Raw genomic sequence first — 22975 nt, 5'->3', positions numbered from 1 at the left:
GGCTCCTCCCAGCCTGCTGCTGCCATCGCAGGCCAGGCCCAGCTGGGCTGCACTGTACCACAGAGCGAAGGGAGACTCGGACGCAGGCAGGGATGATACACCCCATCTTTATTAGACGGCTATACAGCTGTACAGCGAGAGCACGAGGGTATGATACCGCACTCCCCAGGGACCCCCGTGCCCGCACATCTCAGGAGGAGATGAGAAAGTGGCTCGCCATGCACATGGGACACTGACGACACAAGCAAAACATGCGGCAAAGACTTGGGCCTGCTGTGCCTGGCCTCTCCCTCCTGGCAGCCCAGGGAAAGATCCCGAGTTTCCCCTTGCCCCAGGGTGCTGTCTCCAGTCGTTCAGCTCTACAGACAGCAGCAACTCCATTAGGAAGCTCAGATGAAGTGTCCCATAGGCCCAGAGAGGGGAGGCAGCAACCTGGGCACCAAAAGAAGCCACTGGAATATCTGGGTTCCAGGGAGATTTGCTTTCTGCTTTCTTTCACCAAGCCATGACAGCCCCAAGTTGAAGCTGCTGTGGAGTGGTTGCAGCCACTTCACGGAAGGACCCCCGCAGCACCCAGGTCCACAGAATCCTGACCCCAGCACCAAAGAGCTGATCCCTGAGCTCTCCTTTAGAACACTGATCTCATACAGACCCCAGAGCAGTCGTAGCTCCAGCCCCACCCAGCCCTCCCTGCAGCAACAAGGAGCCTGCTACCCAAAGAGCCTCCCCTGTGCAAGCCTCCTGGCCCTGCTCATGCCCAGGCTACCTGCACACAGAAGTGCTGGCAGCAGGCTCAAAGGGCAGAGGGCAATAACCTTGGCAGGAGAGGGATAGCCCTGGACTCCGAGAAAGCAGAGGATGTGCAGTGCTCGCAGAGGGCATGGCAAAAGCAAGCAGCCCCTGCCAGAGGCAAGAGGAATGGAAAGTAAGTCGTGGGCAGGAGTTAGCTGGGATGCAATTCCCCAGAAGCTGCAAAGAGAAAAGAGGGAAAATAGAAGAATGGTGGGAAGGTCTTGTCTGAGGCCATATTGCACAGCTGGGATCCGGATTCCCCACCATCATCCCAAGTCTGGAATGAGGTGTCCCTCTCCCTTCTGGGTTCAGGATGCCCCTCCTCTCTGCCAGGCATGAGACAGCTGCATGGTACATGGTCTCCAGAGCAGCTGAAACCATGTTGTAAGTGAAAGGAAGGTTTCCGGAGGAAAGGAGGAGTTGGGAACCTCTGGACATGATTCAAGATGAACCAAAGCCTTTGTTGGGGAAGAGGAAAGGCCTAGTTCCACAGGAACAGCTGCATCAGGACAAACCCAATGCAACAGCACCTGGACGTGAGGAAAAAGGCTTTTTTTGTCTGGAGAAAAGGAACCAACACACAGAGCACAAGACCTTCAGGCTGGGCTCTGAGGGGGCTGTGAGCACTCCTGTAAGATGCTGGGCTGCTCCACTCTGGGGTCCCTTTGGCACTGCAGGAGGGCCCACATTCCACGGGTGCCATACATGGGGAGGATGCTGGTGCCCCAGCAGAGAGGCGTCACTCCAATGATCCTTTCTTGCATGCAGGGAATGAGCCAGATGTCATGAGGCAGGGAAGAGCTGCAGCATCCCTGGATCTAACCAGAGCTGTTCCCAAGAGCTCTATATCCCACCTATATTCATACCAGCAGTAGCCACCAGGGCCCATCCCTCTTCAGGGTGCTGGGACAGAGGGGTGGGTGACTGCCCCACTGTTGTCCTGCTCATGTCCTGCTGAGAGGCACGACACTGATCCTCTCTGGGAGGACTAACGTGGTCCTAGGCAGGTTCTCAGGGTTGTAGGCAGGGCAGTGTGGTGCTACAGGCTGAGCTAGACCACCCTGAACAACACCTGCCCTCATTTTGGTGGCAGGTCTCAGCTTCAGGTGCACATCTGGATGGAGCTGATGCCATCTCACATCCCTTTGAAGAACAGCTGCTGCTGCCGCCTCCAAACCAGTCCACCAGCAGCTCCTCACTGCTGGTCCTGTCACGTCAGCTTCCACAGGCTCTGCAGAGATCCTCTGACACGGACGACACAGATGTGAACACAGACACAGGTATGTACTCACACACGCATTCACCCCACAAGTCAGAGTGGCGTTGACTTGACACATGGCTGGACACAAGGTGCCACAGCAAAGACGCTGGCCTGGCAGTTTTGTCTCTTCGGCAATTGATGGCAACAAAATGTCCACTCAGGACAGGAGAAGAATCAAGCCGATGCCACATACTGCTGTCCAGGTGGCTCCCAATCTGCAAGCCCCATGAGATCCCCAGTCTACCAGGCTATACCTGCAAGACAGAGAGAATGTGGCACCTGCTGGGACCAGCTGCCAGCACCCCAACCTGGCAACAGGTTGCCCCTCTCAGCCACAGCCATCACCCTCACCTTGTGGATCTGTGGCGGAAGCTCGTCCTCCGAGCTCTCCTCTGGCACGGGCTCTGGGTGCCTCGCTGACTGCCCGTCCTCGGCCCAGCCTCCCAGAGGAAGGCGTGAGAAATGTGATGGGGCTCTGTGCACTGTGCCTGGGTCTGCAAGAGAGGCTACCAGTTAGATTAGCTACTTGGGGGACTGCCAGCATCTAGCAGCAGGCAGGCTGCTCGTGCCAGTCCATAAAGGGCATGGGTTACAGAGCTCTGAGCTGAACTCAGAGCTCTGCCCTGGCTCCTGTACCTGTGATGCCACCATATCGCCGCTGGAAACCCGTCTGCAGCGTGGCTGTCTCCTCGGCAGGCTGCCGTGGGGAGGAGAAGGGGTAGCTGGCAGAGCGGGGAATGGGGACAGGGCCACCCCGCTGAGCATCCAGCTCCTCATGGGCACTCTCCCCACTCTCGTCACTCTCTCGTCGGTGCCAAGTGTGCCGCTCGGGCTCCAGCTGGGCATGCTGCTTGTGCAACTGCGGGCCAAAACATGAGTGACTCAGCTGTCTGGAAGAAACCAGATGCCCAAACACACCCTCTCCGCAGCACTGCGTACACACTGGTTTTCTCATCACAATAGACAGGGCAGCCCACTCCTGCCTGCCTTGCTCCATGCTCCCCTGGCCAGCCCAACTCTGGGTTGCTCACCTCGTGCATGTAGAGTGCATGAAGGCTCATCTCAGTCGAGGCATACTCTGACAGGATCATGCTCTGCAACTGACCCTCCCAGGCGCTGCTCCCCGAACTCACGGTCCTTGCATCAGCACTGCCATGGAACACACCAGTAATGTTTGCTACCCAGGTGCCCCCACACTGCCCAGCCCCTCTCCACTCTAAGGTCAGGCTCACAGAGATCTGCTCCTGGACTGGGTAATGAAGAGGCCCTCTGCAGTATCTCCTACAATACACAAGCCCTGCTATGCCACTGCCTCCTCCCTACATGGGGGTCTCTCCCCACTGTGGTACATACAGAACAATAGGATCTTGACACTATCCTTTGGGGCCAGCCTTAGCACCTAGTACCTAGATCTGAATTTAACTCTGCTTGTGAATGTCCTTTGCTGTCCAGGCTGCAGAGGTAACTGCCACCATGCATCTAGGACAACAGGACAGCATTAGGGCAAAGGGTAAAGGAATGCCCAAGGTGTCTGGCTGGCCTTCTTCAGCCAGCAGCTTACCCAGAGGCTGTCATGGCAGTGGCACCACGAGGCTGAGCTCCTTCTCCATCTCTTCCTGATGCCTGGAAGCCACTGGAAGGCTGCTGGGCAGACTGGAGTGGGGAGAAGGAACGCAGAGCCGAGGCCACTTCTGAGAGATGGCGGGAAGCCTGTCCGTCCCGGCTCATGTGGAAGCCCAGTGCTGAGGAGCCTGCTATCACATTGGCAATCAGGCTGTGAGGCTGCAGAGTTGAAAGAGAAAGAGTCACTGTTCTGTGCAATCTAGAGGACTGATCCCACCAGACATACAGAGCAGGGCTATATTGACCCCTCTCCCATCTCACAGGACTCTAGGACAGCCTGTTACCTTCTCTAGAAAGCCAGAAGTGTCCCAGATAGTCCAGATCTACTGCATTTTCAACCCCAGATACATCCCAGGCAAGGGCAAAATTACCCAGAGGGCCTGATGATGAATCTGGCAGCATGTAGCAAGCACCCAAAGAACAACCCACAATCCCTGAGCCTGGGCACCTCTGACTCCGACTGCAGGGACTGGATGGAGCTGAAGAGGGCGTTTTCAGGGAGCACAGCCTGCTGAGCCAGGGCCACGCTGCTGTCCCGGTGCACCCGCTCCTTCAGGAAGCCGATGAAGGCTGTGCTCTCACGGGGTGGCTGCCACTTGGGGTTGGTGATGGCAAAGTGCATGAGGGATAGCTCCGTCTTGCCATCCTCAGCCTGCTGGTAAATGGAGGCCTCCGTCTTTCCTGCTGACATCCACTGTGGACAACAGACAGATAATGAGAGACAGGATCTGCTTTACAACCCTGCCAGCCCTGGGAGTCAGGGCAAAGCATGCAACACACAGCCCATGCGTGGCCACAGCTCCCTATGTAGCAGGTGCTACACCAAAAGTCCCCATGCTCATTCAGTCATCTCAGCCTGGAGAAGAAACAGCAAGCAGTGTGTTCCACTTCCATCCCAGAACATGAACTGCTGCAAGGGAACTGGGGAGCTGGGAACAGTCACAGACAGGAACAATTACAGTCAACAAATTACTCTTCTGAAAAGCTTCCTGCTACAATGAGTTCACTTCCTTCCTAGTTCATGAGTGTGTCACTAGGAAGGCTTTCTCTAGACAAGTAACCTAAATTCCCAGGTACATAAAACAGATGGACTCCTTTTCCCTCCATTATAGATTTGGCATAAAGGAAAATGCTTCCCATTTCCTCTAGACTGCTTCTCTCCTGAGCACAAGCAGGTCAGCTTCTTAGTGGTCACATTTTATAAATGTTCCCATTCTACTCTTCTGATGACACAATCCTTGGATATGAAAACAGGCAATGACACCAAGTAAATGACACAGCCTGATTCCTGAAGCATCTCATCAACAATCATAGCTGGGCCACAAGAGCTTTCTGGAGCTGGTCACCTGTGTTGTCAAACCCAGACACCCTATCAAGAGGTGGTTGGCTGGGCTGTGGGCAGCCAGGAGTGGTGAGTTCAGGTCTCTCACGGGTCTAAAGGACCAGACAGGCTGGTGGGCAGCCCAGGACCTACCGCAGGGTGGCCGTGCTGGCGCACGTCCATCTGGGCAAAGGAGCAGGTGTCACCCACACCCACCACCTCCACGGTGAAGTTACGGAAGAAGTCAACAATGTCCAAGGACTTGGGCCGCAGGCAGATGATGAGGATCAAGGGGGTAATGATGGGACTCAGGAGCTCTTCCAGTATGAAGACCTGAGCACAAAAATGATGGGTTCAGCACAAACCTGAGTGTCAAAAAGCCCACAATCCCAAAACAGAACCCAGAGGTAGCCCTCTATCTTTTGGGGCAGGGTATCTCTGAGGATATCTTGTTCCTCTATGAGCCCAGGAGCTGTTGAGCTCTCCAGCAGCTTCTCCTTCCTGCAGGGATGGGGGCAAGTCCCCAGAACCACAGTTAAGCCAAGCTCACCGCTTTGTACTGGAAGAGCTGGGCAAACTCATCCCTGGTCTCATAGCGGTGGGCATTGCCCTGCCAGTGGTCGGGCATGTAGTGGATGTGTGCCAGGATGACTCGTAGCAGCTGCTCTGGGCAGAACACCAGGTGCTGGTCAGGGATGAAAGACCTGCAGAACAGGACAGGGAAACATCACAGCATTACACCTCAGTTGCTGGAAGATGTCATCTTGAGAGGGCAGGATGACTGGCCCATATCACAGCTCCACCTGTAACTTTCCAGACCCTCATACCATACAACCACTGCAGCCAGGATCACTACTACCCCTTTTCTCTATCCTGGTCTTGCCTCTCCCTAGCCATGCCCTTCATTTACGCAGATTCACATCCATTCGCAAGCAAAGAGCAGGTTTACATGGATTGCTGCCAGCCCCACTGCTCCCTATAGCATTGGGAGGAGCACAGGGGCAGCACAGCCCCACCTCACCTGCACACCGTGATGCCCACCCCGAGCAGGGTGACCGTGGTCAGGACGTGCTCGACCGCAAGCACGTCCTCATCATAGATGGTGAGAGCGATGAGCACAGCCAGGATGGAGCCAGCAAAGAAGGCCACGTTCTTGGCCACGATGGTGAGAAGCGGGGAGATAAAGCAGTTCATGTACTTGGAAGCTGGCTTGTACCCCTTGCTGAGGCGAGAGTGCAGTTCGTGATCCAGCTCGTTGAAGTGACGGAGGTAACAGCGGCCGTAGAGAGACCAGCAGCGGGCACCCAGGCTGCCCGGCTCCCGCTTCAGGATCTCCGTGTAGCTGAAGAAAGCATAGAGGATCTGCCAGATGAGGATGAGGGGGCAGAGGAGGAAGTTAGCAATGCCAATCCAGAGGATGCGAGTGCTGAGCTTCTCGGCCAGCTCCAGGCGGTTCCCAGCCCGCTTGTATTCAGCCTTCAAGCTCCACTCGTTCTCAAATAGGGAGCCAGGACCCCAGAAGAAGATGAGCTCAAAGTTGTACTTGAGCCCACGCGTGTAGAAGACAGTGTCTCCCAGCAGGGGCAGGCGGAAGCGGATGGGCAGCAGTGACTTGTTCACCATGGCCACCATATAGTTCTTGAAGCGGAGGATGCGGTGATAGATGTCCAGCTCTGTCAGCTCCTTCTTGTGGATGCAGATCTGGTGCTCCTTCTGGATCTGCACAATGCGGGCCTGCACCTCCTGCCAGGTGTAGTAGGGCAGGGTGGACTAGAAGGTGGACAAGCAGCAAGATTAGGAGCAAGAAGTATCCAAGGACAGAAGCCAGGCTGAGCCTATTGAAGTAGCAGGTCCCAGCACCCACCTCGGGGTGCTGACAAAGTGCAGCAACACCAGGGCGTGAGGCACCTTCTGGCACCACTTCAGCCTGCAGCAGGCAAACCCCACACCTTGCCTCGGTGCCCTTTACCCCCTAGATTAGCACAGATGATTGTTTCCCAGCCACTCATGCAGCAGCTTCCTTGGAGGCATAAACACAGGTTCAGGCTTCCATGGGTCCTCCCAGAGCTGCCCTTTGGAGTCAGCAGGGAGAAACTAACATGGAAGGGACTCAAGCAATGACTCCAGAGGGAGTCCATGGAAAAACAGGGGACAATCCAAGCCTTTTGGTTCACCCCACCTTTCTCTAGACACTTTCTCCCTCCAAAGGATGCGCACATGCCTTTTCATGTTGTTCATCAGAACAAGGACTCTGGACTAGGATGTACATGCAAGCTCAAACCCCATCTGTGACACACTGATCTCCTGTGTGACCTCCACAACTAAGTAGCTCCAAGCCTCCCAAGTAAACAAGGAAGCTGAGGTTGTCCACATCCCAGGGAGGTATGAGGATATCCTCCTTATGCCTTCTCTGTGGAAGGCATCACAGAAAAGGACACCACTGAAGAATACACATATTGGGTGGCATATGGTAGAGGCATGTGCCAGCAGATGGCGAGGCAGACTGGGCAGAGAGGGGTTAACATGGAATAAACTGGCTGCTGAAGAAGAGGCTGAGAGGAGATCATGTGGCTATGGAGCAGAAGGAAGAGCGCTCAGTCTGACTGAGGAGAGGCGTGAAGACAAGTTGCAGCCACCCAGCAAATGCCTCCCACAACCCTCGGCAGCCCCGCATGCAGCCCCTGACTCAGCGACTTACCATGGGGATCTTCAGGGCATTGATGTAGAAAGAGTGAATCTCCCAGTAGCAGCAAATGTTGTAGATAAATTTGACGAGTCGGTGGATCCAGAAAACCCCAGCTATCACCAGGATGCAGATGAGGAAGCTGTTTGCCTGGATTCTGCAAGCAAGAAGAGGCAAGCAGTGGGATACAGGCCCAGACAGGAACCCTGAGCACTTAAGAAAACAAGAGCAGTGGCTAACATGCCCTCCACTGCCCCTACCTTGCACTGCAGACATTTGGAGGCAGGAAGGCGTCTGGCAGAGTCACCTTAATGGGCTCACTGGGATGCTGGCTGTGATTTAATGCTTTGTTGGCAAAGAGGATGTCATAATCAACACAGCTGATAAGAAAGGTGGTGAATGCCACCACAAAGATGAACTGCCTGTGAAAAAAGAGAAGTGCTGTGAGAGAATCACCCTTCTACTCCAACACAAAACATGATGCAGCCAGGGTCATATGTCACGGAGATGCAATCCCACAGCCATGGCAGTGGCTGTGAGGCAATTGTTCCTCAAAGTGAAATGCAGGTCTGGGGCATGGAAAACTCTGATGAAGGGGAGGCAGGACAATTATGAGAGGCACCCTTCCACCCACACAGCTAGATGCTTGGCAAGTGCCTGTGGCTGTTCCCCAGCAGCTGTCACAGCCACAACAGAGGGGTACCTGCACTTACATGAGCTCAAAGATCTCTCCAATGAGCATGCAAGTGAAGCCATTCTTCTGATGCAGGTTATAGACGTGAAAGCTACAGTCAAGGAAAACAGCATGGAGACTCCTCTCTGATGAAGGATGAAGAGGCTTCTGTCCCACTAGTATTCCACAGCTCCTCAGCCAAGTCTCCCTTCACCACCAAGAGAAAATCCCTCCCACTCCTACTCACCAGCAAAGTGGTCTCCCCACTGCAGGAAAACACACTTTGCCCAGGTAAAGCACAGCTGGGTAGAAGGACTTGGCTTTGTTCATGCTCCTTTCTTTCTGCACTCAACACCCATAGTGGGGGTCTGCTCAGCACAGAGCTGAAACTCAGCCTGCACTCAGGAAGCACAACGGTGCATAAGGCAGGGCAGGGTACGGCAGGACAAGACACAGACAGTCAAAAACACATTTAGTGGCACCTGGCACCTGCTCCTGACCCCAGCAATGTGGTCAGCATAACTAACACCATTTTACAAGGCAAGCAGCCCTTCTCTGTCACCAAGGAGATCACTTATTAGTGGTTCACCCTTTCCCTAGTTACCAGGCGCTGAACCAAGTAGATAAATCAACTGGGTTTCTGCTTTCCCTCCCCATGGGCCTCCAAGATTCCTTGGCACTAGGCTGATTACTCTCTTCCGTGCTGTCCTTGAAGGACCCAGGCACCTGGCCAACCCAACAGAGGTGATGACCCCATCAGAGGAGGGAGGTATTAACAGCACCCAGAGCACTATCAACAAAATCAAAAAGTTACAAATCCTAAGTGGGAACTTGTATCACAGCTGCTAGTGGACAATGAGACCCAGGACCCCTCAGTAGCCAGAGATACCCCCATTGTCATGTGTTTCCTCTGAAGACTGAGCAAATGACTCAACTTCTTTTATGTGATTTTTGAATCTACATTATAACCATTATACTGATATAGTAAGCCATATATTAAGATATGACCGGATCTGTAAAGAGTCCAGATGATTAAAAACCACAAACTAAAAGATACTATAAAATTATGTTCTATGTTACTTATAAAATTGTACTACACTGATTCTGCCTACAGAAATCCTATGCTATTCTGATTGTAAATGCCAAAAATCCTGTTAAGAATATAACGCATCAGCTGTAACTACAACAGTACCATCGTCACTTTTCCAAGGATTCCTAGAAGCACCTGTGTGACCCTGTGTCAAGTGACAGCATCTCAAGGTGTGGGGGTTCTGTCAGCCCCCCCGGAGCTGTGCAGTACCCTACAGGAATGAGCTGACACTGCCCAAGCTCCAAGTTACACAGAGCTCCATGATTTCCCTGTACTTAGAGCCAGGAAGAGGGAAATACATCCTCTTCCTGCGAAAGGATATGCGAGAGAAGAAAAGGTCGAGGTTCTCGATGTGATGCCACGGAGCTGAAGGAAGAACCAACACACGGTGAGGGGCCTCAGCACAGCCACCCCGGGCGCTGCGACCAGCACAACCTACCCCTTCCCCCGCTGCCACAGGCACCCGAGGTCCCAAACCAGCCCCACAGCCGCCACCCCGGCTCCCCTTGGTGTCCAGCCTCTCCCCCGCGCCCCCGGCCTCTTCCGCACCCCGCCGCCGGCCAGGCCCCAACCCCCGGACCCGGTGCCATCTCTCACATTTGGCGCCTTCGGGGACGTGGACGAGCAGGTCGCCGCCACCGGGTGGAGACTCGGTGGAGGAGCTCTCCAGGCGCTGGTACTGCGTCTCGAAGTGGGCCATGGCGGGGCCCCGCGCCGCCGCCGCCGCCACCGGCCCGGCGCGGCCCGGCCCGGCCCGCTCGGCCCCGCCCGCGACTGGCGGGCACGGCGGCCAATGGCGAGCGGGGGGCGGGACGGCAGCGACCAATGGGCGCGGGGGGCGGGTCCGCGGCGGCGCGCCGGATGTGACAGGCGCCGCTTCCGGACCGGGAGGAGGCGGCGGCGCGTGAGCGGCGGGGTGGGCAGCGGGGAGAGTTTGGGGGGACATGGGGGTGAGGGGCTGGGACGGTAATGGGGTACACTGCTGGGACGGTGATAGGGGTGCACAACTGGGACGGTGATGGGATACACCGCTGGGACGGTGATGGGGTACATCGCTGGGATGGTGATGGTGTGCACAGTGGGACGGTGATGGGGGTGCACAGCTGGGATGGTGATGGGGTCACCGCTGGGACCGTGATGGGGTACATCGCTGGGATGGTGATGGTGTGCACAGTGGGACGGTGATGGGGTACACAGCTGGACGGTGATGGGTACAGCAGCTTGGGGAAGGGGGATCGCGCACGGCCCCGGGCGCGGTTGTGGGAGGGTCCCGGGCACAGTGAGAGCCCGGACAGGGCAGGGTGGACAGGGCAGGGTGGGCCCGTGGGGCGGTGTCGGGGCGGTCAGTGGCGGGTGGTTCCCCATTACTCAGACACTGTCCTGTCTGCTGGGAGCAGTAGCCATGCCGGAGAGCAGGTCCGTGTTTGAGGCCGCTCAGGACCCTGAGCTCCTGCGTGGGCTGGCCCTTGTCACCGGAGCTGCTGCGGATACGGGTGCTGCCAAGCTGGTACCTGCGAGCCACGGTGCGTGGGGCTCCGCGGGAACGGCGGGAGGGAATGTATTTGACTAAGCTTGTGACCACAGATTTGGTGTTCTGTCCCCAACCCAGCTTGGGTGATCACCCCAGAGCTTGGCCATGGGAGCTACCCCATGGGTGGGTAAATAGGCTTTTTTTGGTGTCACTCCAAGGTCCTCAAAGCTCCTTCAATCATAGGTTTCTTTGGGTTGGCTGAGGAAGGACTGAGGAAGCTCCACTCTGTGTGGGGCTGTGTGTGCACAGCCCTTCCTTTTCTTCCAGAGAAACCTGCAGCACCCAGCTGTGAGAAGGCCTATGGGGTCACCGAGGTGCCAGAGAGGATGTGTTGCTTGACCTGTGGGCAGGTGTTTGGCAGCCGGGAGGAGCAGGTGAGCAGGGCTGAGCAGGGTGAAGCAGGAGTGGGGTTGGCATGACTGGTGGGATCCTGCTGTAGAAGCTCAGCCCCAGCATGGTGCAGCCCAGTGCTGTCTGTTTGCCCACTGCTCACAACCTACTGAATCTGGCACTCATACCTTGTATGTTATCAGTTAAAAGTATAATTTACTGGGAGTAAAGGGTAAGTGCAGCACAGGCCTGTACTTGTTCAGGTTAACTGTTTCATGGGTAACTCCTTAATATACTGTGATTTTCCCGTCAGGACCACTGAAGGAGCCCAGCATCAGTTTATCCCTTGGGGTCTATCACCTCATGCCCTTTGATGGTGATGGCTGTCATGGACCACCAAGATGCTGCCAGCTCATACTTTTTTGCTCCACAGACTGAGCACTACCGTCTTGACTGGCACCGCTTCAACCTGAAGCAGCGACTCCTGGGGCGCCAGACACTGCCTGCAGAGGTGTTTGAGGAGAAAACCCACACAGGTGAGGAGTTGGGCTGTCTGCACTGAAGCCCAGGGGCTGTCAGCTAACTCACTGGGGCTTTTCTGTACAGGGATGAAGCCTTCTGCTAGTACAAGGTCCCTTTAGTCTGTCCCTGTGGGGTCTTCTCAGGGTCTGGCACTGCTTCCAAGCTGTTAGGATTTGTTATAGGGAGAAGGAGATGTTTTAACTGAGCCCCTGGCTAAGCATGTCTGTGAATCCAGAGCCACAAACCCCTATTTCCCCAGGTCACAGCTTGTTTGTGATATACAGGGTTTTTGATGGAACATTTCTGGGATTGTGGGCACTCTGCAAGTGCCTTTGAAGTCACCTATAGAATTTTGGGGAAGCTGTTCATTAATCCTGTCTTTGTTTCACTGCATATTTTCCTTGCAGGTGATGTTTCCAGCATCTCAGGATCTGACTCAGATAGCTCTGATGCGAGCAGTGAGTCGGAGTTGCTGCCCTCTGGCAGTGACACTCCCCAGACCCCCCAGATTCCCCGCTCCCACAAGGTGCTGCTCCGCAATGCGAAGGGCCAGTTCATCTCTGCCTACCGCTGCGTGCTGGTCACCGGCAAGGCAAGTCACAGCCCAATTTTTGGGAGGGGGACTCCAGAAAAGGTGGGTGGTACTGTGGGGTAGATGTCTCTCTGACAATCTCCTACCTCCTGTGATAGGAAGGGTGGACTCTGGTGCCAGACTTGTTGGTGACCTATTATTTGGTTCTGGGCTGCTCCCAGAAACCTGCTTCTTCTGCTAGCAGAGGGGCTGGTCTTTGTCCTGGGGGACAGCAAGAGGTAAGGAGGTAGTGCCATGGGTGTCTGTGTATCAGGGTGACACTGAGGAGCCGGTGGAGCTGACAGCATCACTGCAGAGCCTCAGTGCAAGCACATGCTGGGTTGTGCTGATGATGGGTGGCGGGCACTTCGCAGGAGCAGTGTTCCGGGGGTGAGTACAGAGAGACAGCAGGATTGTCCCTCTGGGCACGGTCAGCTGGAGCTGCATGTTAATGCCACACACACTAAGTTCCGTTGCTCACGCCTGCCCCTCTGCACAGCCTGCAGGTGCAGGAGCACAAGACCTTCCACCGCTACACGGTGCGAGCACGGCGGGGCACAGCCCAGGGCCTCCGCGATGCCCAGACCCCAGGGTCAGCACCCAGGTCAGCTGGGGCCTCCCTGCGTCGCTACAACGAGGCTGCACTGCTGAAGGTGAGCATGCAGCACAGCTGGGCTCCTGGCAGGGACACTGGCTGCCTCTGACAGGTGGTACCACACTGCTGCTGAAGGGCTCTGGAAAAGGGGCAGGGCCCAGCGGAGGCTACCGTGTTCTGGTTTTGTCCCTGCTCCAGAGCTACATTTGCCCACACAGTGTGCTCAGAATCCCATAAAGCTTCTCCTTTCTCCCCAGGATATTCAGGAGCTCCTGGCAGCCTGGGCACAGCACCTGAATGAAGCTCAGCGCATCTTCCTCCGGGCCCCTCGTCAAAACCGTGCACTGCTCTTTGGTGGCAGGAACCCACCCCTCACCCGAGGGGACCCTCGCATCTGCCACATCCCCCTCAGCACCCGCAGGGCCACCCTGCGAGAGGTGCTGCGAGTCCACGCCGCGCTGGCCAGCCTGCAGGTGTATGGTGAGTTGGACCAGCCCCTGTGCCTGTGGGTCAGGGCAGGTGGGCTGACATGGTGCCTCATGCATTAGGGGATGCTACCCTATGGGTTGGAGGGGCTGTCTCTTCAGCCTTCAGTCTCTGGAGACATGGGGTGCTCCCTGTTCCCAGGCAGTGACGGGAGCACCCTTGCTGCCCAGGGAAGGACACACCACTGGAGGACATCACTGGATCGCCCCGGAAGGTCTGGCAGAAGAGGCAGCAGAAGGCAGAGGTGGATCAGGAGGACACAACTGGTGAGTTGAACCATGGAGGGAGACACGACTCTGAGCAAGCAGGAAGAGTCTGATGTCTGATGGCATGGGGCAAATTTGCAGCTGTGGAGTGTGGCTGGACAGGAGAAAGACAGGGTGTTCTTGGCTGAGAGCCCTGAGTGATTACTTTTGTGTGTGGGGCCCTAGCCCCAGTCTTATCAGCCCACTCAGCCCCAGAGGAGGAGGAAGAGGAGGAAGAAAGTCCTGCAGGGGAACTGGAAACTGTGGAAATGACACTGGGGACCTTGGACCTCCGGGAGTTTGAAGTAATGCCCAAGCGAAACCGCAAAAGGAGGAAGAAGAGGGACAAGAAAGTGGAGAAAGGTGAGGGGAAAGAACTGGCAGGGGCAGTATATGAAGGCCATGGCTGGGATGCAGGCTGATTCTGACCTTCTTCCTCACCATGCGTTGCCTGGGCAGGGCCTTGCGCTGAAGAGACTGGATACCAGTGTGGGCAGCCTGGCTTGGAGCCAGTGACAGAGCTGCAGGGGGAGGCTGGGCTGCTTCCCTGGAGCAATGCAGGTAAGTGGGGTGGGAGCTGCATTGTCGGGATGCCTGCCCCATTTACTGGAGGCTTTTCACTGGGGTGAAGAGCACATTGTCATGCAGGTGCCCGGAACAGCTGGGTGTGAGAAGTTTTTAATGCAGTCATGTGCCTTTGAGTAAGCTGTGTGTTTGGAGCCAAGGGCCCAGGCAGCACCTGGCTAAGCCAGGTGTGTTGGGGGGATTGAAGTGGGTCTTCAGGAGAGGATTTGGCTGCTGCCAACAGGGCCTAGCAATCCCATAGCACATTGCCATAGATTCTGAAGGTGCTGGAGATCCTGCAGTGCCCAAATCCAGCCAGCAACCTGATGCATTCTGTGTTCCCTAGTCAGACCTGAGTGCTGCCCTGCCCAGTCTGCCCATTAGACTCCTCTCCTGTTGTTCCCTCGCAGGAGACCCTCAGACCCTGCTCTGTGATGCTCTGTTCACTGCCTGCAAGACAGGGGATGTGCGGACACTGCGGCACCTCCTGGGTGTGCCAGAGGATGGGGACGTGCCAGGGGACAGGGAGGATGGGGAACCTGTGGATATGGCCCGCTCCCTGCTGAACCAGCCCGTTGATGAGCGCGGCTGCACCCTGCTTCATGTGGCAGCACGGGCCGGCAAGGCTGAGGCTGTGTGTCTGCTGCTGGAGGCAGGGGCAGACCCTGCCCTCAGGTATGGCTGCAGGGCACCCAGTGCTTCACAACCCCAGCTGTGGGAGTCCAGCAACTCACTCCTGTCTCAGCCACAGGAAACTGGTGCCACTCTTGTCCTGAGACAGCCAGTATTGGTCTCTATGACCCAGGACATCTGGGGTTTTTATGGGAGGCCTAGGAGCTGAACCACCTTTCTCTCTGCCTGCCTGTGTGGCATAGCAGCGCCTCAAAATGCACCCAGGCTTATTGGTAGGCAGTTCCAAGGGCCAGGATGAGACAAAAGCCCCATACAGGGGCTTTGAGAGGCAAGAAGCAATTGGAGGATTCTGGTATAGGAATAAGGAACTTTCCCCTCCTTGGCTGTGATACTGTGGCCTGCAGTACACACTACTCATCTCTGGGGAGTCTGGGCTCACAGCCCAGTGGGATGCAAACAGCAAGATGGCAGTGGGAATGAACTGGTCTCCCTTTTCTAACAGGGACAGGCAGGAGAGGACCCCATACTGCGTTTCTGCTGACAGACTGACCCGCAACGCCTTCCGCAGGTTCATGGTGGACCATCCAGACAAGTATGACTACAGCCGTGCCAAGGTGGGTGCCCTCTGTCCTCACTGCAGGGACCCCAGAGCAAAGCTCTCCTTGCCCTCTTGTGCCATTGCCCCAGGCTCTAGTGGGAGATGCTGCTCTCTGCCCGCAGGTGCCAGGGCCCCTGACACAGGAGATGGAGGCCAAGAAGCTGGAGAAGAAGCGGGCACAGAAAGCCCAGAGGAAGCAACGGGAGCAAGCGCAGCGGGAGGAGCAGCAGCGCTGGGAGCAGGAGCAGGAAAAGAAGCGGTGGTTTGCAGCCCTGTCTGACCGGGAGAAGGTGAGGACTGGGAAGGGGATCCAGCCCAGGTAGGGCAGTGCTGATGTGTGTGCTCTGGCCACAGCAGCTCCCAGGGGCTGAGCTGTCTCTGCTCCCCAGAGGGCACTGGCTGCTGAGCGGAGGTTGGCTGCACAGCTGCAGGACACCGGCACGACTCTTACCAACATCAGGTAACCATCCCTGCAACATGGCTCTGAAGACAAATTCTGCCATGTCAGCACAGCTGTTCCCTGCCTTTCTTGCTCCAGTTCTCATTTCCAGTCCAAAGCTATTCCTGTCCACTCAATTCCCAGTAGTGCTTGTGTAAAAGTTTCCTCCCTCTCTTGGCCTGCTCCCCTGAAATATTTTGCTAAGGATAACTTGGTCCACTTGCAGCCAGATTTACAGCAAGCCAACGCCCCAGCCACTCCTGTGTCCCTGTTTACTTTCCTCTGCCATCCCACTAGGTTTGTTGGCAGCCAGCACTCCCCATGCTTATCTGGGCAGGGGCTTAAAAATCTTAGGGGCCAAGTCCCTCCACGTTCATTCTGCCTCAGAGTACCTCCAACAGAGCATCTCCCCCAGGGAGGATGTCATGGACAGCTGTTGGGTGAGCAAATCAGCCCTGTGAGACCAGAGGAGACCCAGCTCCCTCATACTGCTGGTGTCTTGTGTCACACTCCAGGCAGGGAATCCTTTCCTCTTCTAACTCTTTTCAAGTGTCTCCTTTGCTCAGGACCAGCTCTGCTCTTCCCTGCAGCCGCTGCTGGCACTGTGGAGAGTCCCTGCTGGGACGTGTCCCTTTCCATTACCTCGACTTCTCCTTCTGTTCCACGGCCTGCCTGCAAACCCACCGCCGGGCCCAGGCTGGGCACACCTAACCTGCCAGGGACCAGTGTGCTGGGGACATGGCTGAGCACTGGCTGTGCAGAGAGAGCCTGTGGAGCAGCGATGGTCAGAGGGACTGAGCTGGCTATGTCAGTCTCCAGGGCAGCTCTGGCAAGGCTCTGGGCATGAATATCACTCTGGGTGGTGACTCTGGCAGAGTTAATAACTGGGAGGTCTCCAGGTGCTAGTGTGAGGGGCTGGGACTGTTGGGTGGCCTGGCTCCAGCCAGGGGTCCTGCTGCCAACTTTTCTCATGGCTACCTCATAAGTTGTTGTCCGTGGGTATAAGGACAGATCCTGACACATACAGATCTTGCAGCCCTTGAGCTACCTGCAGCCATGCCTGTGGACACCCTTAAGGTTGTGCTTTTACCTCTTCTCTCTTGGCTGCCATCAGCATCTCAGCAGTCATGTTAGCAACTACTTCTTCTGCCTACATTGTCAATAAAGAGGTGCCTTGATCCCCTGGCCATGGGGCTCAGCATAGTCACTGGAACTATTTGGGATGAGTGTGGCATTGACATGCAAATCAAGAGCAATCCCAGGTCCCCTTACTTATTAGCACATGCCCTGCCTGTCCCCAGAGGTCTGTGCCAGGACCTGTGCCACTTTCCTTAGCCCCAGTGCTTCATCAGCCCCCTGCCATCTCCCCAGCCCCAGTGAGAGGCAAGGCCAGTGCCCAGCAGTGTTTACTCTGTGGCCATGGTGCTGCAGCCAAGTGTCCTGTTGTAAAGGGGTTGGTCAAGGAAGAGCAAGAGAGGAGTGGGAGGTGCCTCTTCTAGCTCCAGGACTGTAATGCTGTTGGGGTGGCCAACGTGCAGGACTGAGCCAGGCACAAAGAGGGTCTGCTGGGGCCCACGACGCGTCCAGTACCGGCCCAAGTTGAAGCCATTTATCCACAGCAGTCCCTGGAAGATGATGGAGGTGGGACTGAGCTGTGTCCTGGTGCACTCTTATCCCCTTTCCCAGTTAGGCACTGCCTTACCTTGCTCCAGCCTGGGAACTTGACGAAGGTGTCCCAGGCAATGCCAGGTGTCTCAAAGATCCCAGTGTAGAAGGCTGGCCCCACTCTGCCCCCACTGCTTGATTTTGGCAGCGCAGCCTGGGGCCAGCCCTGTTGGACTGCAGTGTCTATGGCCAGGGGATACATCAGCCAGTTGCTGAGAGGCCTGGAGTTCAGTGAGAGGTTTCCCAGCAAGCCCTGAGATGGAACAGGAAGGGAAATGAAGCAGCAGTATCTGTCAGAGTCAGGACACTTGGCAACCCCAGGGCATGTCCCCCTTGCAGCAGTGAAGGTGGGATGGGATCCCCTGTAAGGTGTGAAGGGCCCTGGCTGCTGTGGCAGCTTGAGAGGGGTGCCAGTCTCTGAGCCCTATCCTGGCAGGTTTGAGATGAAGGAAGCAGGACTGGGATTGGCCCCACCAAGGCTGGGCTCTGTCTCAGGTAGGAGTAGAGGAGGTGTTTGGTCACATGGGTTGCCAGGCCATCCCTTCTGGAGCCTCAGGGCCCTCTCCCCTTACCTTGAAGTCACTGGTGTTGGCTCCAAAGCTGATCCTGCCCATGTTCTCCAGGAGTATGTCCAGAGTCTCCCCTGCCCTGCCCGTTACCTGCAGTGTTGTCTGCCCGTCCCGCTCCAGTGTTCCCTGGTACTCCTGAAGCCACAAGGTCAGGGCTGCTGGCCCATGCTCAGATCCCACCACTCCCAACACTGCCAGCAGGCACATAGCATCCTGCTGCCAGCCCCACCAGAGCCAGGGCAGCTCTCTATCCCCAAAGGGGGCAAATTTGGGCCCAAGAGCCACCCTGCAAAGGCTCAGTATGGCTTTTGGTACCCTGGCTGTCCCCAAGGCCCTGGCATGGCACAGCCTCACTGCCAGCAGGTTCCACAGCCCTCTGGAGCACTGTCCCAGGGGCTGGTGTGCTCCCACAGCCTCACCTTCTGCAGCATCACGTAGCCACGGTCACAGATGCTGTGGGGAGGAGCACCCAGCGTGGCTGGGTCTGGGACATCCCAGGGCAGCTGTGTGTGGTACACCATGAAGCCATAGGCCTGCAGGACACAGTGCAGTGGCATAGGAAGGGAAATGGAGCTGGAAGTGAGCTCTTCTCCTCTCCCACAGAGGCAGGGCCAGGCAGACAGGGGTGTCTCCTCAAGTGTCCACCACTACACCCAGCCTCTCACCTGCTTTAGGGCCTCAAAGGTGAGAGGGAACTGGCTCTGGATGGGTCCGGAGGGGCACAGCACATCCAAGACATCCAGGAGGTCGGCATACTGCAAAGAGAGGGATGAGTGCTGGCCAGTTGAGTAGTGCCATGCTGGGGCAGTACAGCCTTTGGGATAGGCACTCACCTTCCGCAGGGCCACCCGGCCATAGGCATATTTGGGGGTGGCAGGTGGCATTGGACCAACTGGCAGGGGCTGGAACTGAACAGCAGACTGTCAGCTGCCTCCATGGCAAGCAAGGAGATGTCACATGCCCTGCTGGTACACAAGCAGCAGTCCCCAGTACTGTCCCCTTTTTGCAGGTTCGTTACCTTGCCGATGACCGTGCGAATGGCAAACAGCTTCTCCGTGGGGTCTCCTGCCTCCGAGAGGGGGGCATCATAGTCATAGCTGGTGGTCACTGGTTTGTACTGGTCCTTGTAGTCGGCACCTGGGCAAGGAGGTGATGTGAGCTGGAGGAAGGGGCTCTGGCACAAGCCCAGGGCATGGAACCCAGCCCCAGGCTGGCTGCAGTGCAATATGGGGGGGCATGACCCAAAACTTTGAGCCCCCACATAGGCATGAAAGGAGTCCCCAGGAGAAGACAAGCTTGGGTTCAAGGGCCCTTGGCTATGTGTCAACCTGCACCATGGGACAGAACAAGAGCCTGAAGCAGGTTTTTCAGGGATGGCCAAGGGAAACTCCCCAGCCCTGCAGTGTGCCCCTCCCTCCTTAGGGCAAGGCTCTACTCACCACTCCAGTAGGCAAAATTCGTCCCTCCATGGAACATGTACCTATTAAACACACCAGAGAGCCTGATGAGCAACCTCACAGACCCAGCAGGAGCTCACCAGGCACAGACCCTTCCGTCCAGCACCCACAGTCCCTGCTGGCCGGATCCCTGTGGGAGGAAGGCACAAGGTGATGCCACTCCCCTGGTGGCAGTGCCCTCTGCCAGCTGACTACTTGCATGTTGATGCTGGCTCCCAGCTGCAGCATGTCCTCCAGCCCCCGGGCCACCCACGCTGCACTGGTGCTGGCATGTGCCTCACCCCAGTAGTCCAGCCAACCTGTATAGTACTCAGAGTTTACCTGGAGGAGAAAGGGACTGTCACCTGCAGCCTGGGCCCAGCACCCCTCTTTGCCTCACTGCCTCCCCACAGCCATCACGGGTCATTCCCCACAGAGCACCCATGCCAAGCTCACCAGGGGCCCCTTCGGTTCCACGCGGCGCTGGGCACCAAATGCCTCTGTCACATTGGATCCTGTGGAGGTGGAGAGAGGGAGGTTTGAGCAGGACAGAGAAGGGACCTCCCCTCCTCCTCCCCCATAGGGGTACCTGGCCCAAAGTCCACGGTGGCGTAGAGCCCCTGCAGCGTGCCACAGCGCAGCTCCTCTGCTCCTGTGCTGTCAGTGGTGAAGAGCAGCACCTCACTCCCCAGAAGTGCCCGAAAGGAGCCCAGCAGATGCCGTAGGTATCCATAGTCACAGGCATAGTAGCTCCCATATTCATTCTCCACCTGTAAGTAGGACAGGCACTGGTACCTTGTATGCACATGGCAGGGCTGCACACAGCTCCCACTGCCCACTGGGATGAGCATCACCCTCCCCCCTTTCCTCTGGACATCATCAGATGTCCTGACAAACCCCAGGTGGGTCCTGAGCATAACCTTTCCGTCCCACCACGAGCTCCAGCTCTGTCAGTGTCCCTCAAACCACAGCTGCGTTGATGGCAAGTACCTCAGGTACCTCAGTGCCCACGTCTAGAAGTTGGGAGGGATTTCTCTGAGCTCTGCTGGGTAAGGTCATTGTGTAGGGATACTGGTGGCTTTTTGGGGCATATCCAGAAATCACGCAGGGCATGGGGCTGGGCCTCACAGCACCTTACCTGTACACTGATGATGTTCCCTCCCTGCTGGTACAGGCGTGGCTTGATCTTGGGCAGCAGGATATGGAGCCAGGAGTCTACAGCTGCCAGGAAGGCTAGAGGGACAGAGGCAGGGCAGGGGCTGGCTGTAGCACCCACCCCAACCCACCAGCAGCCAGCCTGCCAGGAGGAAGACAGAGCAGATGGGGCAAGGTGAAGCAATATGGGGAAGTGGACATGGAGTACAAAGGATGGAGAAGATGACAGGAAAGGCCACACAGGCAAAACTGTCTGTGTATGTGGAGATGATGCTGGGACTAGCACCAGGCTGTAAGGACACGGTGGCCAGAGCCCTGTGCTAAGCCTCACCAGGGTTGGAAGTGCGCAGGATGATGTCTGGTTTCCACAGCAGCCAGGCAGGCAAGCCACCCTGGAGAAACACATAGCAGAGAGAGAGGCAGAGAAACTGCTCAGGAGCCTGGACCTGCACAGAGCTGGAACTGGCCAGTGCAATGCTAGTACTTGGCACCAGCATGGCATGTAGGGCAGCAGCCTGGGCACAGTGGGCACAGCACCAGAGTCAGTGCAACAGCCAGAGGGGCCAACCCTGCTGTGCCCTTCCCACACCAGCAGTCGCCCCTCTGTGCCAGGCTGGGGGCTGGGGCTCACCATCTCCCACTCTGCACAGATGTAGGGCCCTGGCCGCAGGATCACCAGCAGTCCCAGCTCAGCTGTCAGGTCCAGGAAGGCTTCCACATCCCGGTTCCCAGTGAAGTCATAAACTCCTGGCTGTGTCTCATGGTAGTTCCAGGGGACATAGCTGGGGTGAGAGAGGAGATCAGCATGCAGGGGCTAAGGACACCCCAGCATGACAGGGAGCCTTCCCACCAGCTGGTCCCACTGCTTCTGGGAGTTGGCCAGCAGCCTGAGCTGAGTACAGCAGCTTGGGCTGGACTGGAACTAGCCCACACTCATGCTTGTGCCTGGCAAGGATGACCCGGGGGGTCATGGCCAGGTGCAAGTGCTGGGCCTTGCTCCCTGTGGTCAGACAACACCCTTGTCTCTGTTGCTGCTGATCCCAGAAGCCCGGTGGTGGGTGTGGGTGTGCCCATCAGGGCTGTCGCCGTGGCTTACACCTGCACAGTGCTGAGCCCGCTCATGTACATCTTGAGCAGCCGGTCCCTCCAGGCAGGGCGCGGGACGCGGGCGTAGTGGATGCTGCCCGAGATGTAGCGGAAAGGGACACCGTCCTTGCGGAAGCAATTGTGTTCGTAATCCAGCTGGAAGGAGCGTGCCGAAGGGGAGGCCTGCAAAGGGGCAGGGTTGGAGCGCTGCAGAGCCTCTCCGAGCCCAGCCACCTCTTCCATGCTTCCTGGGACAGGCACTGCTGGGGCTGGCTCTTGGAGGAGCCTTCCCCCGGAGTGGGTACCAAACTGTCCTTCCGTGAGAGCAGGAGGGATGAGCTGAGCCTCCCGCTAATCAAACACCTGCCGGCTGCGCTGGTGGCGTTTGCGGGGATGGGTGCTGCTGGGGTGGGTGCTGCGAGGGCAGGGAAGGAGCTGGGGGTGCAAGCTGGGACATTGGGGAGGAACATGGGCTGCTGGGAGGGAGCTATAGCATGACGAGCAGGGGAAGATGGATCGGGAAGTAAGGCAGATTCCGGAGGCGTCCCACCGGCTTCTTCACAGCTCAGCCATACGCGCTTCTCCCAGACATTGCACCCTTATTTGCTAACCTGCGTGTGCAGAAGCCCCGCTGCCAGTAGCAGGGCGAGGGCCGGCAGCCCCATCGTCGCCAGGTGCTCGGCAGGCCCAGGACAGGGGACGAAGCTGGACGCGGCCACCACCATCATGTGATCCGAGAAGGATCTTGGCCAGCGCCGAGCGCTTCCTTCTCCCGGTCCGAGGTGCAGGCAGCTGGAACAGCTGGGGCGGGACCATGGGAAAGGGGTGGGAGGCTCCGACCCTCCAGGTCCGGCCAGCGCGCAGCAGCTCCCGCAGAGCCCACCCCAGCAGGGATGCGGCACAGCACGCACAGAGCACACCCCGGTGCGCACTGGGGTGGTGAGTGACAATCAAAGTGAGGGGACGAGGAGCCTCATAAAAGTGTCACCACCAGGTAGAACCCTTTCATTGAGCTCAGCCCGCTTGTTCCATCAGAGAGGAGGCGATGGAAAGCTCGGCTCTAGCTCTGATTGGAGGAGTGCTGCTGCTGGATGAGGGAAAGGAGAA

At 57.0% G+C, this 22975-nt stretch overlaps 3 protein-coding genes across 10 annotated transcripts; 1 reads left to right on the top strand and 2 right to left on the bottom strand.

The window, feature by feature from the left end:
- Positions 1–91: 91 nt before the first annotated feature.
- On the bottom strand, positions 92–10229 carry ATG9A (autophagy related 9A). Of its 2 annotated transcripts, none has more exons than XM_079311693.1 (14): positions 10041–10229; positions 9767–9809; positions 8394–8459; positions 7941–8102; positions 7696–7837; positions 6019–6767; positions 5548–5701; positions 5151–5330; positions 4125–4370; positions 3615–3835; positions 3085–3202; positions 2690–2912; positions 2405–2559; positions 92–2307 (listed from the first exon to the last, which is right to left on the bottom strand). In XM_079311693.1, the coding sequence occupies exons 1-14, from the start codon at positions 10141–10143 to the stop codon at positions 2302–2304; spliced, it is 2568 nt and encodes an 855-aa protein (XP_079167819.1). In that variant the 5' UTR covers positions 10144–10229; the 3' UTR covers positions 92–2301. The 2 variants fall into 2 exon arrangements, with proteins under 2 accessions (XP_079167819.1, XP_079167818.1); XM_079311692.1 differs by having other exon boundaries at positions 2405–2547; positions 10041–10228.
- Positions 10230–10236: 7 nt separating this feature from the next.
- On the top strand, positions 10237–17144 carry ANKZF1 (ankyrin repeat and zinc finger peptidyl tRNA hydrolase 1; the record flags this gene model as incomplete). 6 transcript variants are annotated; one of them, XM_079311697.1, is made up of 16 exons in its annotated part: positions 10237–10393; positions 10841–10966; positions 11242–11348; positions 11738–11840; positions 12234–12418; positions 12672–12787; positions 12897–13050; positions 13250–13472; positions 13649–13744; positions 13910–14086; positions 14183–14284; positions 14698–14962; positions 15423–15534; positions 15641–15808; positions 15908–15978; positions 16548–17144. In XM_079311697.1, the coding sequence occupies 16 exons, from the start codon at positions 10237–10239 to the stop codon at positions 16666–16668; spliced, it is 2283 nt and encodes a 760-aa protein (XP_079167823.1). In that variant the 3' UTR covers positions 16669–17144. The 6 variants fall into 6 exon arrangements, with proteins under 6 accessions (XP_079167823.1, XP_079167827.1, XP_079167824.1 ...); XM_079311701.1 differs by having other exon boundaries at positions 12234–12460; XM_079311699.1 differs by lacking the exon at positions 10237–10393 and adding an exon at positions 10440–10490 and having other exon boundaries at positions 12234–12460.
- Positions 17145–17230: 86 nt separating this feature from the next.
- GLB1L (galactosidase beta 1 like) lies at positions 17231–22694 on the bottom strand. 2 transcript variants are annotated; one of them, XM_079311711.1, is made up of 16 exons: positions 22480–22648; positions 21879–22051; positions 21414–21564; positions 21114–21174; positions 20766–20860; positions 20217–20397; positions 20084–20142; positions 19848–19969; positions 19631–19671; positions 19210–19328; positions 19025–19099; positions 18857–18946; positions 18611–18724; positions 18195–18326; positions 17660–17875; positions 17231–17582 (listed from the first exon to the last, which is right to left on the bottom strand). In XM_079311711.1, exons 1-16 carry the CDS (start codon positions 22594–22596, stop codon positions 17364–17366), a joined length of 1965 nt encoding a protein of 654 aa, XP_079167837.1. In that variant the 5' UTR covers positions 22597–22648; the 3' UTR covers positions 17231–17363. The 2 variants fall into 2 exon arrangements, with proteins under 2 accessions (XP_079167837.1, XP_079167836.1); XM_079311710.1 differs by lacking the exon at positions 17231–17582 and having other exon boundaries at positions 17702–18051; positions 22480–22694.
- Between the last annotated feature and the right edge of the window lie 281 nt (positions 22695–22975).

The sequence above is a fragment of the Erithacus rubecula genome, assembly GCF_903797595.1.
Source record: "Erithacus rubecula genome assembly, chromosome: 8".
Classification (NCBI taxonomy): Eukaryota; Metazoa; Chordata; class Aves; order Passeriformes; family Muscicapidae; genus Erithacus; species Erithacus rubecula.
Note: the sequence above shows the minus strand (reverse complement) of the source record. Positions and strands in the feature narration are given on the sequence as shown.